The sequence below is a fragment of the Bombina bombina genome, chromosome 6, assembly GCF_027579735.1.
Source record: "Bombina bombina isolate aBomBom1 chromosome 6, aBomBom1.pri, whole genome shotgun sequence".
NCBI classification, from domain to species: domain Eukaryota; kingdom Metazoa; phylum Chordata; class Amphibia; order Anura; family Bombinatoridae; genus Bombina; species Bombina bombina.
Window position 1 is genome coordinate 105,470,555 of NC_069504.1, and position 20,418 is coordinate 105,490,972.

Below are 20,418 nucleotides of genomic sequence, written 5' to 3' on the forward strand. Positions count from 1 at the left end.
CTGATGAATTTTTGGGTGACCACCATCATTCTGACTTATCTGTTTCTGATGAGGTTTTTTCCGGTTCGGAAGATTCTACTATAGACATTGATTCTGATAAATCTTCATATTTATTTAAAATGGAGTTTATTTCGTTCATTGCTTAAAGAAGTTTTGATTGCTCTAGATATGGAGGAGTCCAGTCCTCTTGATTCTAGAACTACTAAACATTTAAATTCGGTTTATAAACCTCATGTGTTAATTTCGGAAGTTTTTCCCGTTCCTGATGCTATCTCAGATGTGATTGCTAGGGAATGGGATAGTCTGGGTACTTCATTTACTCCTTCTCCAAGGTTTAAGAAATTGTACCCTGTGCCATCTGATAGACTGGAATTTTGGGATAAGATCCCTAAAGTCGATGGGGCTATCTCTACTCTTGCCAAACGTACTGCTATTCCTACAGCAGATAGCACTTCGTTTAAAGATCCTTTAGATAGGAAAATTGAATCTTTTTTGAGAAAAGCTTATTTATGTTCTGGTAATCTACTTAGACCTGCTATCTCTTTGGCTGATGTTGCTGCGGCTTCAACTTTTTGGTTGGAGACTTTAGCGCAACAAGTAACAGATCATAACACTTATAGCATTGTTAAACTTCTTCAACACGCTAATAATTTTGTCTGTGATGCCATTTTTTATATCATTAGAGTTGATGTCCGGTATATGTCTTTAGCTATTTTAGCTAGACGAGCTTTATGGCTTAAATCCTGGAATGTTGATATGAGTTCTAAATCAACTTTGCTTTCTCTCTCTTTCCAAGGTAATAAATTGTTTGATTCTCAGTTGGATTCTATAATTTCAACTGTTACTGGTGGAAAGGGTGCCTTTTTTGCCTCAGGGTAAAAAATCTAAAAGGTAATTACAGGGCTGCTAATCGTTTTCGTTCCTTTCGTCAGAAGGAGCAGAAGCCCGATCCTTCCACTAAAGGAACGGTTTCCGGTTGGAAACCTAATCCAATCTGGAATAAATCTAAGCCTTCCAGAAAGTCAAAACCAGTCCCTAAATCCGCATGAAGGTGCGGCCCTCATTCCAGCACAGCTGGTAGGGGGCAGGTTGTGATTTTTCAAAGATGTTTGGATCAATTCGGTTCACAATCTTTGGATTCAGAACCTTGTTTCACAAGGGTACAGAATAGGTTTCTGAAATGTGTTTCAGACCTAGAGTTAGCTGTGGTAATTATACCAGTTCCAGTTCTGGAACAGGGTCTGGGGTTTTATTCAATTCTATTCATCGTACCAAAGAAAGAGAATTCTTTCAGACCAGTTCTGGATCTAAAAATATTGAATCGTTATGTAAGGATACCAACATTCAAGATGGTAACTATAAGAACTATTCTGCCTTTTGTTCAGCAAGGGCATTATATGTCTACAATAGATTTACAGGATGCATACCTGCATATTCCAATTCATCCAGATCACTTTCAGTTTCTGAGATTCTCTTTTCTAGACAAGCATTACCAAATTGTTGCTCTTCCATTTGGTCTAGCAACAGCGCCAAGAATCTTTTCGAAGGTTCTCGGTGCCCTTCTATCTGTAATCAGAGAACAGGGTATTGCGGTATTTCCTTATTTGGACGACATCTTGGTACTTGCTCAGTCTTCACATTCTGCAGAATCTCATACGAATCAACTTGTGTTGTTTCTTCAAAGACATGGTTGGAGGATCAATTTACCAAAGAGTTCCTTGATTCCTCAGACAAGAGTAACCTTTTTAGGTTTCCAAATAGATTCAGTGTCCATGACTTTGTCTCTGACAGAAAAGAGACGTCTGAAATTGGTTTCAGCCTGTCGAAACCTTCAGTCTCAATTGTTCCCTTCGGTAGCATTATGCATGGAGATTTTAGGTCTCATGACTGCTGCATCGGACGCGATCCCTTTTGCTCGTTTTCACACGAGGCCACTCCAGCTTTGTATGCTGAACCAGTGGTGCAGGGATTATACAAGGATATCACAAATAATATCCTTAAATCCCAATGTTCGATCATCTCTAACGTGGTGGATGAATCACCGTAGTTTAATTCAAGGGGCCTCTTTCGTTCGTCCAACCTGGACCGTGATCTCAACAGATGCGAGTCTATCAGGTTGGGGAGCTGTTTGGGGATCTCTGACAGCGCAAGGGGTTTGGAAATCTCAGGAGGCGAGATTACCAATCAATATTTTGGAACTCCGTGCAATTTTCAGAGCTCTTCAGTACTGGCCTCTTCTGAAGAGAGAATCGTTTGTTTGTTTTCAAACAGACAATGTCACGACCGTGGCATATGTCAATCATCAAGGGGGGACTCACAGTCCTCAGGCTATGAAAGAAGTATCTCGGATACTTGTATGGGTGGAATCCAGCTCATGTCTAATTTCTGTGGTTCACATCCCAGGTGTAGACAATTGGGAAGCGGATTATCTCAGTTGCCAGACGTTACATCCGGGCGAATGGTCCCTTCATCCAGAGGTTTTTCTCCAGATTGTTCAAATCTGGGGACTTCCAGAAATAGATCTGATGGCCTCTCATCTAAACAAGAAACTTCCCAGGTATCTGTCCAGATCCCGGGATCCTCAGGCGGAAGCAGTGGATGCGTTGTCAATTCCTTGGAATTATCATCCTGCTTATATCTTTCCGCCTCTAGTTCTTCTTCCGGAAGTAATCTCCAAAATTCTTTTGAAGCGCTCATTTGTACTGCTGGTGGCTGCAGCATGTCCTCACAGGTTTTGGTTTGCGGATCTCGTTCGGATGGCCAGTTGCCAGCCTTGGACACTTCCGTTAAGGCCAGACCTTCTATCTCAAGGCCCTTTTTTCCATCAGGATCTCAAATTATTAAATTTGAAGGTATGGAGATTGAACGCTTAATTCTTAGTCATAGAGGTTTCTCTGACTCAGTGATTAATACTATGTTACAGGCTTGGAAATCTGTCTCTAGAAAGATTTATTATCGAGTTTGGAAGACTTACATCTCTTGGTGTACTTTTCATAAATTCTCCTGGCATTCTTTCAGAATTCCTAGAATTTTACAATTTCTTCAGGATGGTTTGGATAAAGGTTTGTCTGCAAGTTCTTTGAAAGGACAAATCTCTGCTCTTTCTGTTCTTTTTCACAGAAAGATTGCTTATCTTCCTGATATTCATTGTTTTGTACAGGCTTTGGTCCGTAATAAACCTGTTATTAAGCAAATCTCTCCTCCTTGGAGTCTTAATTTGGTTTTGACAGCTTTACAGGCTTCTTCATTTGAGCCTATGCATTCTCTGGACATTAAATTACTTTCTTTGAAAGTATTGTTCCTTTTGGCTATCTCTTCTGCTAGAAGAGTTTCTGAGTTATCTGCTCTTTCTTGTGAATCTACTTTTCTGATTTTTCATCAGGATAAGGCGGTGTTGCGGACTTCATTTCAATTTTTACCTAAGGTTGTGAATTCTAACAACATTAGTAGAGAAATTGTTGTCCCTTCGTTATGTCCTAATCCTAAGAATTCTAAAGAAAGATTGTTACATTCTTTGGATGTAGTTAGAGCTTTGAAATATTATGTTGAAGCTACTAAAGATTTTAGAAAGACTTCTAGTCTATTTGTTGTTTTTTCTGGTCCCAAGAAAGGTCAGAAGGCCTCTGCCATTTCTTTGGCATCTTGGTTAAAGTCTTTGATTTTGACTTGAGTGTCCCTTTAAATAAATCATTCTTTTGGGCTCCCTGTGGTACCCTAAAAAGTAGATTAAAAAGCATGTGTCTGCTCTTTTATAATTCTAAAATCACAGCCAAATCATATTTTTTGTCAAGATCAAGTTTGATATAAATATACTGAGACCTAGTGAATAAAGCTATTAAATAGCTGTTGCATTATGAAGACTTCCAAGCTAAAGTGTCTTGTGCCAATCAGCTTCAACTAACAAAATGACTTGAACTAACACAGCAAAGGGTGTGTCTATAAGATTGTCATTTCAAATGTTTATAAATGCTTAGACTCTTTAGTTAAACAACTTTGCTATATACTTTAATGATTAATTTTGCCCTCTTTTACTGGTTTTATATTTGTCCCAAATTCTCTTCAGGAGAGATAGAAAATGGAAAACCTAAGTTTAAACATGGTGGTGCCCATTACTTTATAGAAACAAAAGAACTTTATAGAAAGTAAACCTTTACACTTATAGGTTACATTTTTAAACAAATAATATAATTGTAAAAAATACACCATCTATAAACTATTCCCAGGCTAATCTTTGTTTCGAGTACATCATTATGTATATAATCATTATGTCTAGTATGTATTTCTTGTTTAAAATACCTTTACTTAGCTTCAGAAGGGATAGTTCATATATACTTTTTGTATAAATCCATCTTCTGCTCTTCATTATGAATATGAAATATTTTCAGGTTTTCATTAGAGACACCAAAGATTTTGAGATCGTAATATAAAAGATTTAATTATTTGTATTAAAAAAAAAGCAATATAATTATTATTTATTTTGTGATCCTATAACAGTAATGTTTATCTTACAGCAAATGTTGGCTATAAGTATGTCTGTCTGGGACACAAAAATAAACACAGCTGTGTCACTATTTGCAGTTACCAAGAATATAAGCAGTTGGATATGTCACACAGTGATCTTAAAATGAAACGCTAGGATTTACCAGTGTGATAAATAAAGGGGACTTTCAGTCATGAAGTAAAAAAAACTACATGCTGAAAACATAATTTATGTAAGAACTTACCTGATAAATTCATTTCTTTCATATTAACAAGAGTCCATGAGCTAGTGACGTATGGGATATACATTCCTACCAGGAGGGGCAAAGTTTCCCAAACCTTAAAATGCCTATAAATACACCCCTCACCACACCCACAAATCAGTTTAACGAATAGCCAAGAAGTGGGGTGATAAGAAAAAAAGTGCGAAGCATATAAAATAAGGAATTGGAATAATTGTGCTTTATACAAAAAAATCATAACCACCACAAAAAAGGGTGGGCCTCATGGACTCTTGTTAATATGAAAGAAATGAATTTATCAGGTAAGTTCTTACATAAATTATGTTTTCTTTCATGTAATTAACAAGAGTCCATGAGCTAGTGACGTATGGGATAATGACTACCCAAGATGTGGATCTTTCCACACAAGAGTCACTAGAGAGGGAGGGATAAAATAAAGACAGCCAATTCCTGCTGAAAAAAATCCACACCCAAAATAAAGTTTAACAAAAAACATAAGCAGAAGATTCAAACTGAAACCGCTGCCTGAAGAACTTTTCTACCAAAAACTGCTTCAGAAGAAGAAAATACATCAAAATGGTAGAATTTAGTAAAAGTATGCAAAGAGGACCAAGTTGCTGCTTTGCAGATCTGGTCAACCGAAGCTTCATTCCTAAACGCCCAGGAAGTAGATACTGACCTAGTAGAATGAGCTGTAATTCTCTGAGGCGGAATTTTACCCGACTCAACATAGGCAAGATGAATTAAAGATTTCAACCAAGATGCCAAAGAAATGGCAGAAGCTTTCTGGCCTTTCCTAGAACCGGAAAAGATAACAAATAGACTAGAAGTCTTACAGAAAGATTTCGTAGCTTCAACATAATATTTCAAAGCTCTAACAACATCCAAAGAATGCAACGATTTCTCCTTAGAATTCTTAGGATTAGGACATAATGAAGGAACCACAATTTCTCTACTAATGTTGTTGGAATTCACAACTTTAGGTAAAATTCAAAAGAAGTTCGCAACACCGCCTTATCCTGATGAAGAATCAGAAAAGGAGACTCACAAGAAAGAGCAGATAATTCAGAAACTCTTCTGGTAGAAGAGATGGCCAAAAGGAACAAAACTTTCCAAGAAAGTAATTTAATATCCAATGAATGCATAGGTTCAAATGGAGGAGCTTGAAGAGCCCCCAGAAGCAAATTCAAACTCCAGGAGGAGAAATTGACTTAATGACAGGCTTTATACGAACCAAAGCTTGTACAAAACAATGAATATCAGGAAGAATAGCAATCTTTCTGTGAAAAAGAACAGAAAGAGCAGAGATTTGACCTTTCAAGGAACTTGCGGACAAACCCTTATCTAAACCATCCTGAAGAAATTGTAATATTCTCGGTATTCTAAAAGAATGCCAAGAAAAATGATGAGAAAGACACCAAGAAATATAAGTCTTCCAGACTCTATAATATATCTCTCTGGATACAAATTTACGAGCCTGTAACATAGTATTAATCACAGAGTCAGAGAAACCTCTTTGACCAAGAATCAAGCGTTCAATCTCCATACCTTTAAATTTAAGGATTTCAGATCCTGATGGAAAAAAAGGACCTTGAGACAAAAGGTCTGGTCTTAACGGAAGAGTCCACGGTTGGCAAGAGGCCATCCGGACAAGATCCGCATACCAAAACCTGTGAGGCCATGCCGGAGCTACCAGCAGAACAAACGAGCATTCCTTCAGAATCTTGGAGATTACTCTTGGAAGAAGAACTAGAGGCGGAAAGATATAGGCAGGATGATACTTCCAAGGAAGTGAAAATGCATCCACTGCCTCCGCCTGAAGATCCCGGGATCTAGACAGATACCTGGGAAGTTTCTTGTTTAGATGAGAAGCCATCAGATCTATTTCTGGAAGTTCCCACATTTGAACAATCTGAAGAAATACCTCTGGGTGAAGAGACCATTCGCCCGGATGCAACGTTTGGCGACTGAGATAATCCGCTTTCCAATTGTCCATACCTGGGATATAAACCGCAGAGTTTAGACAGGAGCTGGATTCCGCCCAAACCAAAATTCGAGATACTTCTTTCATAGCCAGAGGACTGTGAGTCCCTCCTTGATGATTGATGTATGCCACAGTTGTGACATTGTCTTATCTGAAAACAATGAACAACTCTCTCTTCAGAAGAGGCCAAGACTGAAGAGCTCTGAAAATTGCACGGAGTTCCAAAATATTGATCGGAAATCTCACCTCCTGAGATTCCCAAACCCCTTGTGCCGTCAGAGACCCCCACACAGCTCCCCAACCTGTAAGACTTGAATCTGTTGAGATTATAGTCCAGGTCGGAAGAACAAAGAAGCCCCCTGAACTAAACGATGGTGATCTGTCCACCATGTCAGAGAGTGTCGTAAAATCGGTTTAAAGATATTAATTGAGATATCTTTGAGTAATCCCTGCACCATTGGTTCAGCATACAGAGCTGAAGAGGTCGCATGTGAAAACGAGCAAAGGAGATCGCATCCGATGCGGCAGTCCTAAGACCCAACATTTCCATGCATAAGGCTACCAAAGGGAATGATTGTGACTGAAGGTTTTGACAAGCTGATATCAATGTTAAACTTCTCTTGTCTGACAAGGACAGAGTCATAGACACTGAATTTATCTAGAAACCTAAAAAGGTTACCCTTGTCTGAGGAATCAATGAACTGAATGGTAAATTGATCCTCCAACCATGAACTTGAAGAAACAACACAAGTCGATTCGTATGAGATTCTTCGAAAATGAGAAGACTGAGCAAGTACCAAGATATCGTCCAAATAAGGAAATACCAAAACCCTATTCTCTGATTACAGAAGAAGGGCACCGAGAACCTCTGAAAAAAATTCTTGGAACTGAGGCTAGACCAAACAGTAGAGCCACAAAACTGGTAATGCTTGTCTAAAAAGAGAATCTCAGACACTAAAAGTGATCTGGATGAATCGGAATATGCAGATACACATCCTGTAAATCTATTGTAGACATATAATGCCCTTGCTAAACAAAAGGCAGGATAGTCCTACAGTAACCATCTTGAATGTTGGTATCCTAACATAACGATTCAATAATGATAGATCCAGAACTGGTCTGAAGGAATTGACCTTCTTTGGTACAATGAAGAGATAAAATAAAACCCCAGCCCCTGTTCCAGAACTGGAACTGGCATAAATACTCCAGCCAACTCTAGATCTGAAACACATTTCATAAATGCTGAGCCTTGCTGTGTCAACTGGGACACGGGAAAGAAAAGAATCTCTTAGCAGGAGGCCTTAACTTGAAGCCAATTCTGTACCTTTCTGAAACAATGTTTCTGAAACCAGAGATTAAGAACGGAATTGATCCAAATTTCTTTGAAGAAAACGTAATCTGCCCCATACCAGCTGAGCTGGAATAAGGGCCGCACCTTCATAGGTACTTAGGAGCTGACTATAGGTTTCTATAAGGCTTGGATATATTCCAAACTGGAAATAGTTTCCAAACTGATACCGCTCCTGAGGATGAAGGATCAGGCTTTTGTTTCTTGTTGTGAGGAAAGGAACGAAATGATTATTTACCCTGGAAAGAAAGGGAAAGCAAAGTTGACTTAGAAGACATGTCAGCATTCCAAGTTTAATCCATAAAGCTTTTCTAGCTAAAATAGCTAGAGACATATACCTGACATCAACTCTAATGATATCAAAAGATGGTATCACCAATAAAATAATTAGCATGTTATAATAATAATAATGCTATAAAATTATGATCTGTTACCTGTTGCGCTAAAGCTTCTAACCAAAAAGTTGAAGCTGCAGCAACATCCGCTAAAAATATAGCAGGTCTAAGAAGATTACCTGAACATAAGTAAGCTTTTCTTAGAAAAGATTCAATTTTCCTATCTAAAGGATCCTTAAATGAAGTACTATCTGCCATAGGAATAGTAGTACATTAGCAGGAGTAGAGACAGCCCCATAACCTTAGGGATTTTCGTCCCAAAAAACTCTAATCTGTCAGATGGCACAGGATATAATTTGCTTAAACGTCTAGAAGGAGTAAATAAATTACCCAAATTATTCCATTCCCTGGAAATTACTTCAGAAATAGCATCAGGGAGATAAAACACTTCTGGAATAACTACAGGAGATTTAAAAACCTTATTTAAACGTTTACATTTAGTATCAAGAGGACCAGAATCCTCTATTTCTAATGCAAATAACACTTCTTTAAGTAAAGAACGAATAAATTCCATCTTGAACAAATACAAAGATTTATCAGCATCAACCTCTGAGACAGAAACCTCTGAACCAGAAGAACCATTATCAGTATCAGAATGATGATGTTCATTTAAAAATTCATCTGAAAAAAAGAGAAGTTTTAAAAGACTTTTATGTATACTAGAAGGAGAAATAACAGACATAGCCTTCTTAATGGATTTAAAAAATAAAATCTCTTATGTTATCAGGAACACTCTGAAAATTAGATGTTGACGGACAGCAACAGGTAATGTAATAGTACTAAAGGAAATTTTATCTGCATTAATAAGTTTGACATGACATGCAATACAAATAACAGCTGGAGAAACAGATACCAAAAGTTTATAGCAGACTTAGCTTGGTAGCTCCAGCACTGTGCAGTGATTTTCCTGTAGTATCTTCTGACTCAGTTGCAACGTGGAACATCTTGCAATATGTAAAAGAAAAAAACAACATATAAAGCAAAATTGATCAAATTCCTTAAATGACAGTTTCAGGAATGGGAAAAAAATGCCAGTGAACAAGCTTCTAGCAACCAGAAGCAATAAATAAAGAGACTTAAATAATGTGGAGACAAAAATGACGCCCATATTTTTTAGCGCCAAAAAAGACGCCCACATTATTTGGCGCCTAAAATGTTTTTGGCGCCAAAAATGACGCCACATCCGGAACGCCGACATCTTTGACGCAAAATAACGTCAAAAAATGACGCAACTTCCGGCGACACGTATGACGCCGGAAACGGAAAAGAATTTTTGCGCCAAAAAAGTCCGCGCCAAGAATGACGCAATAAAATGAAGCATTTTCAGCCCCCGCGAGCCTAACAGCCCACAGGGAAAAAAGTCAAATTTTTGAGGTAAGAAAAAATATGATAATTCAATGCATAATCCCAAATATGAAACTGACTGTCTGGAAATAAGGAAAGTTGAACATTCTGAGTCAAGGCAAATAAATGTTTGAATACATATATTTAGAACTTTATAAATAAAGTGCCCAACCATAGCTTAGAGTGTCACAGAAAATAAGACTTACTTACCCCAGGACACTCATCTACATGTTTGTAGAAAGCCAAACCAGTACTGAAACGAGAATCAGTAGAGGAAATGGTAAATATAAGAGTATATCGTCGATCTGAAAAGGGAGGTAAGAGATGAATCTCTACGACCGATAACAGAGAACCTTATGAAATAGACCCCGTAGAAGGAGATCACTGCATTCAATAGGCAATACTCTCTTCACATCCCTCTGACATTCACTGCACGCTGAGAGGAAAACCGGGCTCCAACTTGCTGCGGAGCGCATATCAACGTAGAATCTAGCACAAACTTACTTCACCACCTCCCTTGGAGGCAAAGTTTGTAAAACTGATTTGTGGGTGTGGTGAGGGGTGTATTTATAGGCATTTTAAGGTTTGGGAAACTTTGCCCCTCCTGGTAGGAATGTATATCCCATACGTCACTAGCTCATGGACTCTTGTTAATTACATGAAAGAAAGTATTTTTATTTGCTCACTAGTTTATGCTGAGCTGAGCGCCTCCAGCCACCCACGGCAACACAATTTTTTTTTTAATAAGGTGGCGTTTGCATCTTTTAGCCAAAAGCGTGCAATCCATACTTTCAGCTTGAAGTTTTTTATACTTCATGACTGAATGTCCCTTTTATTTATAGCACTGGTAAATCCTAATGTTTCAAAAACACTGGGATTTACCATCACTTTAAATTTAGTAAAATGTTTTTGTTGCTTTAACATTTTTTATTGGCCTATGGCTTGTGGGTAAGAAATGAAAGATTACAACGTTGTCTATTAGGAAAGCATACCTCTGCTCTCAATACTTTGCAGGAGACAAATATGGTTATTTTTTATCTTTATTTGTATTATATGTAATCATATGGGCAAAACATAGATTAATACAGATGTAATATAACAGAAAACAATTACGCATAATACAATATAATGCACTACCATGGTCATGAGGAGCAGACATAACAGTGGCTACTAACCTTGTGGTAGCTGCATTACACCGGTGCTGAGTCCTGAAATAAAGTCTCCTAAGAGATATTCCTTCACTGGGTACCGTGGGAGCCATTTGAGGATTGGTATACAACTGTACAGTAGTGATTTAGCTTTTTTTGTAGTGCATCTAAAATGTAGACAGATTTGTTAGCAAAGACGTATTACATTTTCTTGTCAAAGTGACGATTCAGTAAGACAGTAGTTGTGACTAAATGAGAAATCTAGAGAATATGCACAATTTTCTATCACACATTTCAACGAGTATGTGTTTAAGGGATATACATCAGCATTAGTGCAAAGCGAGCATGCTCTAACGCACAAGACCGTTTTACGTTTGTATCTTTACATATTCCATGAATTGAACTTTAAAGTTTTGCAAGAGCATGTAATTTACAGACAATGGACCCTGCACTACTACTTATAGAACTACTGTGTTTTTAACCGCCCCCCATAAAGGAGATAAACGCACAGTAGAAGTGCCACACCAAACCAGTAGAGCACTGCTGGTCCCGAGCAGAAACCGCTGCTGATCCAGTCTAGTCGCATGACTCAGATGTGTAACTAGCACTGCTGACTGCTTGGATCAGCAGTGGTTTCCACTCGGGACCAGCTTGACTAGCAGTACTGTTTGTTTAACCCCTTTGTGTAGTGAAAGGTCGATAGAGCATGTCATTTTGAGACTATTATGGCCCTTTAAAGGGACAATAAAGTCAAAATTAAACTTTCAGGATTCAGAAACAGCATGCAAATTTGGAAACATTTCCAATGGATTCTATAATCAAATTTGCTTTGTCCTTTTGTTAGAGTAAACTTAGGTAGGCTTAGGAGTGTGCATGTGTCTTTAGCTCTCTATGGCAGAAGTGTTTGCAACCATATTTGAAGAAGTTTTATACATCTGTATTGCACTTTATATATGGTATATGTACTGTATACATTGTATAACATTGCTAGAAATATGGTTACAAAGTACAAACACTGCCGCCATATATAGAGTGCTGAAGACACATGCACGCTCCTGAGCTTTGAGCCTACCCAGGTTTGCCCTTTAATAAACGATACCAACAGAACAAAGCTAATGATCTCAGAAGTAAACCTCTTTTTTAAATTGCATCCATCTAACCCATGAAAGTTTTCACTTTCCTGTTAATTTAAAGGAACAATAAAGCCAAAATTAAACTTTCATGATTCAGATACAGCATGTCGTTTTAAGAGATTCTAATTTATTTCTATCAAATTTTGCAGGCTTTCTATATTTACACTTTCTGAGGCACCAGATCCTACTGAATATGTGCAAAAGTTCACAGTGTATAAGTATACTAGACTATGATTGGCTGATGGCTGTCACATGATATAGGGGGCCAGCAAATAGGGAAATAAACATAGAGAGTGTTATTGAATTGCCTTTTATTATGCACTTGCTATTGATGCAATTCCACTGTATTTAATGGTCCTTTAAGTATCACAGCTTCCTGACTGGAAGAATTTTGATATTTACAGGATCAAACTTTTTTAGTGAATTGTCCCTTTAAGCCTATAATTAAAACAAAATACCTTTGCTGAACAGAAATGCATAATCCCAGTCAAAACGACAGATAAATAAAATATTTTTTAATATAAAATACAATTATTGGGTCCGTTGGGTAATAATTTTAAACATGGTACAACATTTTTCTATTACAGTTTACGTCCACTGGCCACTAAACCTCTAAACATCCCAAGACCCTCTCACCGACAGGATTGTTTTATATTATGGATCACAGACTGCGGTTCTTTTTTCCTTAAGTGCAATTGGTCCTGTAGATATTCCTGGGTATATATAGGCCGCGCCACGCAGTACTTTTGTCTCTGGCAAAGACATTCATCTTCCCCTGAAATTAATTCCATAGCACATTTCAGGTCTTTGTGAAGTATATAAAAGTCACTGTAGAAAGGGAAAAAAATGTAGTTTGTGATTTATAACCATTCCGTGAATATTTCCTGCATATTTATATGGATTATTTAAGATTTACACTGTTGAAATATACATATGCTTGTCATTATTTATTTTCAATGCTCAGTGGAAAAAGACAATATGACATATATCCTAATACACCCATCTTTCATTTTGTATTTAATAAATAATAATGAACTGTTCAAACTATATTTTTGCTCCCCAGAACTGACATTAACACATCTCTGTACAATAATTTTATTTTTTCTTCAGTTCCCAATTACAGATTAAAAAAATTATATTGTCTGGATACTTTGTGTTTGCTCGATATAGAGGATTGGTAAATGCAAATTAAAAAAACAACCAAAACAAAAACACATAAATACACTTAGAACTTTTATAGGGCTGCAACTAACGATTATTTTCATAATCGATTAATCGGCCGATTATTTTTTCGATTAATCGACTAATCGGATAAAAAGAGAATCAATAATAATTTTCTATGTTTTAAATAAAATCCACATACTGAGTGTTACAAATATAAACTTCAGACTAAAACTTTACATTAACACAACTGTTTCTTCAATTTTTAAGCAGCAGAGCACAGTTTTATAATTATACAAAAAAAACACAAACTATTTGAAAAGAGGTAGAACTAGAAAGAGTTAGACTATCACTGTTAATAACATTCTGTTATTCACTCTTTCAGAAACTTTGCATTGAAATGCAAAAATCTCAACATGTCCACATGCTTCTGGCTAAGGCTGGTTCTCTGTTTGCAGCTATATTTCCTGCAGCAGAGAAAAGGCTGTTGAGGTGTATAAGTAGGGTTTTGCCAATTTCACCAAAGTGGGATATTTATCTTTTTTAGCTCTTCACCAATGCTAAGTGTTTTCTACCTTGGCAAGGGGCCTCTCAATAAAGTAACCCTTGACTTCATTCTAACATAAAAATATCTTGAATATCTATATGCAATGGTAAATAACCAGCTATAAGGTTAGGGGAAATATCTATACTTATAAAGGTTGAATCTGGTACATATTATCACAATTTAATAAAAATATAAAAAAAAAAAAAAAAAAAAAAAAGCGCTAAGGACTTTATATCAATAACAGGACAAAGCCTTACACATTTATTTATACAGTACATATAATCAGCAATAGCAAGCAATACGCTAATAATTGTGCAAACAGATAATAGTGCACATCAATTTAAATAACTCCCATCAAACTAAGGGGAAGGTGTAAACAACAAGCTTGGCACTATATCATGAAAAGCATAGTTCCAAATCAACAGATTTAATATAAACAATCCAAATGATGACTATTATATCTGGGTTGCACATAAGCAAGGGGTAGTTGTAAACGTATACTGTCCTGAAAAAGTGAAAAGTAGACGCCCTTTAAGCTAAGGACATAACCATAAAACACAATAGCATATGCAGGAGTTCATTGGAGTGAAGCAGCTGGTGTTGTGCACAGACCAACTAATTGCAAACCGATTAATCGATTATGAGATTTGTTGACAACTATTTTCATAATCGATTATTATCGATTATGGCGATTAGTTGTTGCAGCTCTAAACTTTTATATGTCTCTAATCAAAGGGAAGACACATTTCTTCAGAATACAGAGTACTTTATTTAAAAGGACAGTCTACCCGCAAAAGGTTATTGTTTAAAAAGATAGATAATCCCTTTAAAACCAATTGCCCAGTTTTGTATAACCAGCAATGTTATATTAATATACTTTTTACCTCTGTGATTACCTTGTATCTAAGCCCCTGCAGACTGCCCCCTTATCTCAGTGCTATTTACAAACTTGCATTTTAGCCATTGTGTGCTGCTTCATAAATAAACCCACCACAGGAGTGAGCACAATGTTTATCTATATGGCACACCTGAACTAGCACTTTCGGCTGTGAAAAGCTGATCAAATGCACTGAGATAAGAGGCGGCCTGCAGAGGCTTAGAAACAGAAATTTAGAGGTTTAAAGGTTATAAAGTATATTAATAGAACAATGTTGGTTGTGCAAAGATGGGGAATTGTTAGTAAAAGGTGTTATTTATCTTTTTAAACTATAAAAAAATCAATTAGAATGTCCCTTTTAAAATGAACAGTAAACAACTTGCGATTACAAAATATTTCTGTTGTCTTGCTATAGAAAAACATATCCACCAAGTCTAAACATTTTTAAATCTAGATAACATTTTGTTTGCAGAATCTGTTTCAGAATCACCAAACTCCTCCCATCATTTGCCTTATTTGGAAGAGCCAATCCAGGCTTTAGTAACCAGACAAAGCTAGCCACTGTCATATTAGTAGTGTAAAGTGAATTGTTTTGCAGTTTTTATCTGTTAAAGCCAATTAGGGAAAGATATGTAGAACTTTTCACTGTGAGAAGTCTGCAGGGCGCTTTTCCAGGTTCTGAGATTTAAAGAGCTAAATTACAGTATATGGAAAGAGAGCAAAATAAATAATGTAAGTATATTGCACAGATGTTTCACCACACAAAAGTAAACATGTTTTTATTAGTCTCAAGGTGTTTAATGTCCTATTAATAGAGGCATGACCCCTGCTGGGTCATTAAAAGATGCATAAAAGTAAAATGTAAACATTCATGATTCAGATGGCCATCCCTATATAAAGTTAACGCAATTATCTCTATATACAATATTACATAAATATATTGATATAAACACATATGTAGCACCCAGTTAGACCCCCATTATTAAGCTCAATAACTGCCACTGATGATAGCCCACATATTACACAATCATTATAACATTTGCTTCCTGTCAAACAGTTTACAAATGATTGCTTATAAGTCACACAATGATGAGTCAAATTCCTCTACAGAAATATACTTTTTCTTTGAACACATACAAATCAGTCTGCAGAAGAGATGTGTGTCATGAACTGGTGTGTCATACCTCTTGTTTTTATGTAAAAATTGGATTTGTCCCATGCTATCTAGAGAATGCCTAAAAATAAATAGCTGGTTTAGGCAGTTTGCAGCACTTTGAAGACAACAGGTTTTGCTTTTGGCCTCTATAGGGAGCAAAAACAATTTTAACCCCTTTGCTACCAGGAATTTCAAAGAAAAACTTGCCCAAAGTAATGGAGTATTTTTTTTTTTTAATCATTTTTTGCTTTTACTCAGTTTAAACAGAAATAGAGCCTTTTTTATTTACTTAGGCCTAGATTTGGAGTTCGGCGGTAGCCGTCAAAACCAGCGTTAGAGGCTCCTAACGCTGGTTTTGGCCGCCCGCTGGCATTTGGAGTCAGTGATTAAAGGGTCTAACGCTCACTTTACAGCCGCGACTTTTCCATACCGCAGATCCCCCTACGCCATTTGTGTAGCCTATATTTTCAATGGGATCTTTCTAACGCTGGTATTTAGAGTCGTTTCTGAAGTGAGCGTTAGAGCTCTAACGACAAAATTCCAGCCGCCTGAAAAAAGCAGGAGTTAAGAGCTTTCTGGCTAACGCCGGTTTATAAAGCTCTTAACTACTGTACCCTAAAGTACACTAACACCCATAAACTACCTATGTACCCCTAAACCGAGGTCCCCCCACATCGCCGCCACTCGATTAAAATTTTTAACCCCTAATCTGCCGACCGCCACCTACGTTATATTTATGTACCCCTAATCTGCTGCCCCTAACCCCGCCGACCCCTGTATTATATTTATTCACCCCTAACCTGCCCCCCACAACGTCGCCGCCAGCTACTTACAATAATTAACCCCTAATCTTCCGACCGCAAATCGCCGCCACCTACGTTATCCCTATGTACCCCTAATCTGCTGCCCCTAACATCGCCGACCCCTATATTATATTTATTAACCCCTAATCTGCCCCCCTCAACGTCGCCGACACCTGCCTACACTTATTAACCCCTAATCTGCCGAGCGGACCTGAGCGCTACTATAATAAAGATATTAACCCCTAACCCGCCTCACTAACCCTATCATAAATAGTATTAACCCCTAATCTGCCCTCCCTAACATCGCCGACACCTACCTTCAATTATTAACCCCTAAACTTCCGATCGGAGCTCACCGCTATTCTAATAAATGGATTAACCCCTAAAGCTAAGTCTAACCCTAACACTAACACCCCCCTAAGTTAAATATAATTTACATCTAACGAAATTAATTAACTCTTATTAAATAACTTATTCCTATTTAAAGCTAAATACTTACCTGTAAAATAAATCCTAATATAGCTACAATATAAATTATAATTATATTATAGCTATTTTAGGATTAATATTTATTTTACAGGCAACTTTGTATTTCTTTTAACCAGGTACAATAGCTATTAAATAGTTAAGAACTATTTAATAGTTACCTAGTTAAAATAATAACAAATTTACCTGTAAAATAAATCCTAACCTAAGTTATAATTAAACCTAACACTACCCTATCAATAAAATAATTAAATAAACTACCTACAATTACCTACAATTAACCTAACACTACACTATCAATAAATTAATTAAACACAATTGCTACAAATAAATACAATTAAATAAACTAGCTAAAGTACAAAAAATAAAAAAAGAACTAAGTTACAGAAAATAAAAAAATATTTACAAACATAATAAAAATATTACAACAATTTTAAACTAATTACACCTACTCTAAGCCCCCTAATAAAATAACAAAGCCCCCCAAAATAAAAAATTCCCTACCCTATTCTAAATTAAAAAAGTTACAAGCTCTTTTACCTTACCAGCCCTGAACAGGGCCCTTTGCGGGGCATGCCCCAAGAATTTCAGCTCTTTTGCCTGTAAAAAAAAACATACAATACCCCCCCCCCAACATTACAACCCACCACCCACATACCCCTAATCTAACCCAAACCCCCCTTAAATAAACCTAACACTAAGCCCCTGAAGATCTTCCTACCTTGTCTTCACCATCCAGGTATCACCGATCCGTCCTGGCTCCAAGATCTTCATCCAACCCAAGCGGGGGTTGGCGATCCATAATCCGGTGCTCCAAAGTCTTCCTCCTATCCGGCAAGAAGAGGACATCCGGACCGGCAAACATCTTCTCCAAGCGGCATCTTCGATCTTCTTCCATCCGGTGCGGAGCGGGTCCATCTTGAAGCAGGCGACGCGGATCCATCCTCTTCTTCCGATGTCTCCCGACTAATGACGGTTCCTTTAAGGGACGTCATCCAAGATGGCGTCCCTCGAATTCCGATTGGCTGATAGGATTCTATCAGCCAATCGGAATTAAGGTAGGAATTTTCTGATTGGCTGATGGACGCCTGCTTCAAGATGGACCCGCTCCGCACCGGATGGAAGAAGATCGAAGATGCCGCTTGGAGAAGATGTTTGCCGGTCCGGATGTCCTCTTCTTGCCGGATAGGAGGAAGACTTTGGAGCACCGGATTATGGATCGCCAACCCCCGCTTGGGTTGGATGAAGATCTTGGAGCCAGGACGGATCGGTGATACCTGGATGGTGAAGACAAGGTAGGAAGATCTTCAGGGGCTTAGTGTTAGGTTTATTTAAGGGGGGTTTGGGTTAGATTAGGGGTATGTGGGTGGTGGGTTGTAATGTTGGGGGGGGGGTATTGTATGTTTTTTTTTACAGGCAAAAGAGCTGAAATTCTTGGGGCATGCCCCGCAAAGGGCCCTGTTCAGGGCTGGTAAGGTAAAAGAGCTTGTAACTTTTTTAATTTAGAATAGGGTAGGGAATTTTTTATTTTGGGGGGCTTTGTTATTTTATTAGGGGGCTTAGAGTAGGTGTAATTAGTTTAAAATTGTTGTAATATTTTTATTATGTTTGTAAATATTTTTTTATTTTCTGTAACTTAGTTCTTTTTTTATTTTTTGTACTTTAGCTAGTTTATTTAATTGTATTTATTTGTAGCAATTGTGTTTAATTAATTTATTGATAGTGTAGTGTTAGGTTAATTGTAGGTAATTGTAGGTAGTTTATTTAATTATTTTATTGATAGGGTAGTGTTAGGTTTAATTATAACTTAGGTTAGGATTTATTTTACAGGTAAATTTGTTATTATTTTAACTAGGTAACTATTAAATAGTTCTTAACTATTTAATAGCTATTGTACCTGGTTAAAAGAAATACAAAGTTGCCTGTAAAATAAATATTAATCCTAAAATAGCTATAATATAATTATAATTTATATTGTAGCTATATTAGGATTTATTTTACAGGTAAGTATTTAGCTTTAAATAGGAATAAGTTATTTAATAAGAGTTAATTTATTTCGTTAGATAAAAATTATATTTAACTTAGGGGGGTGTTAGTGTTAGGGTTAGACTTAGCTTTAGGGGTTAATCCATTTATTAGAATAGCGGTGAGCTCCGATCGGAAGTTTAGGGGTTAATAATTGAAGGTAGGTGTCGGCGATGTTAGGGAGGGCAGATTAGGGGTTAATACTATTTATGATAGGGTTAGTGAGGCGGATTAGGGGTTAATAACTTTATTATAGTAGCGCTCAGGTCCGCTCGGCAGATTAGGGGTTAATAAGTGTAGGTAGGTGTCGGCGACGTTGTGGGGGGCAGATTAGGGGTTAATAAATATAATATAGGGGGCGGCGGTGTTAGGGGTAGCAGATTAGGGGTACATAGGGATAACGTAGGTGGCAGCGTTTTACGGAGCGGCAGATTAGGGGTTAATAATAATATGCAGGGGTCAGCGATAGCGGGGGCGGCAGATTAGGGGTTAATAAGTGTAAGGGTAGGGGTGTTTAGACTCGGGGTACATGTTAGGGTGTTAGGTGCAGACGTAGGAAGTGTTTCCCCATAGGAAACAATGGGGCTGCGTTAGGAGCTGAACGCTGCTTTTTTGCAGGTGTTAGGTTTTTTTTCAGCTCAAACAGTCCCATTGTTTCCTATGGGAGAATCGTGCACGAGCACGTTTTTGAGGCCGGCCGCGTCCGTAAGCAACTCTGGTATCGAGAGTTGCATTTGCGGTAAAAATGCTCTACGCTCCTTTTTTGGAGCCTAACGCAGCATTTGTTTTAACTCTCGATACCAGAGTTAAATTTATGGTGCGGCCAGAAAAAAAGCCCGCGGAGCGTTAACAGCCCTTTTACCGCCGAACTCCAAATCTAGGCCTTATTATATATAAAGTATATTTGATGCCACTATTTGGTCGCCTAATACGATCATATAAAATAAATTGTTAACTTTTTCACAAACTTTGGGTTTCTCACTGATATTAAAACACAACTACTGCAGTCATAAGATAAATGGTTGTAAAAGCTTCTCTGGAGTCCCTTTTGTTCATAAATAGCATACATGCCCACTACTACATGCACTATAGTTCAGTTTACTCAGTTCTCCCACATTCATTTGTTCCGATGGGTAAACATACCTTTAAAATAGTTACACAAATGCCAAAGAATTGAATTCCCCTACTAAACAAGCAGTGGCCCTTCCCTGATTTTAAAAACTGAAGGCAGACATTAACTTAATACAGAAGAGAAATTTAATTCACCAAAATTCTCTAATAAGGAGTTCC

The 20,418-nt window shown here is 37.3% G+C and overlaps 1 protein-coding gene across 1 annotated transcript in view; it reads right to left on the bottom strand.

Moving 5' to 3' along the window:
* Positions 1 to 20,418, bottom strand: part of SLC26A5 (solute carrier family 26 member 5) — a 328,189-nt gene that overhangs the window by 239,239 nt on the left and 68,532 nt on the right. The window contains exons 2-3 of the mRNA XM_053716543.1: positions 12,710 to 12,901; positions 10,968 to 11,107 (exon numbers count right to left, since the gene is read on the bottom strand). Of these exons, the coding sequence (XP_053572518.1) occupies positions 10,968 to 11,107; positions 12,710 to 12,864 (295 nt within the window). The 5' untranslated portion in view covers positions 12,865 to 12,901. The remainder of the gene's footprint in view (positions 1 to 10,967; positions 11,108 to 12,709; positions 12,902 to 20,418) is intronic.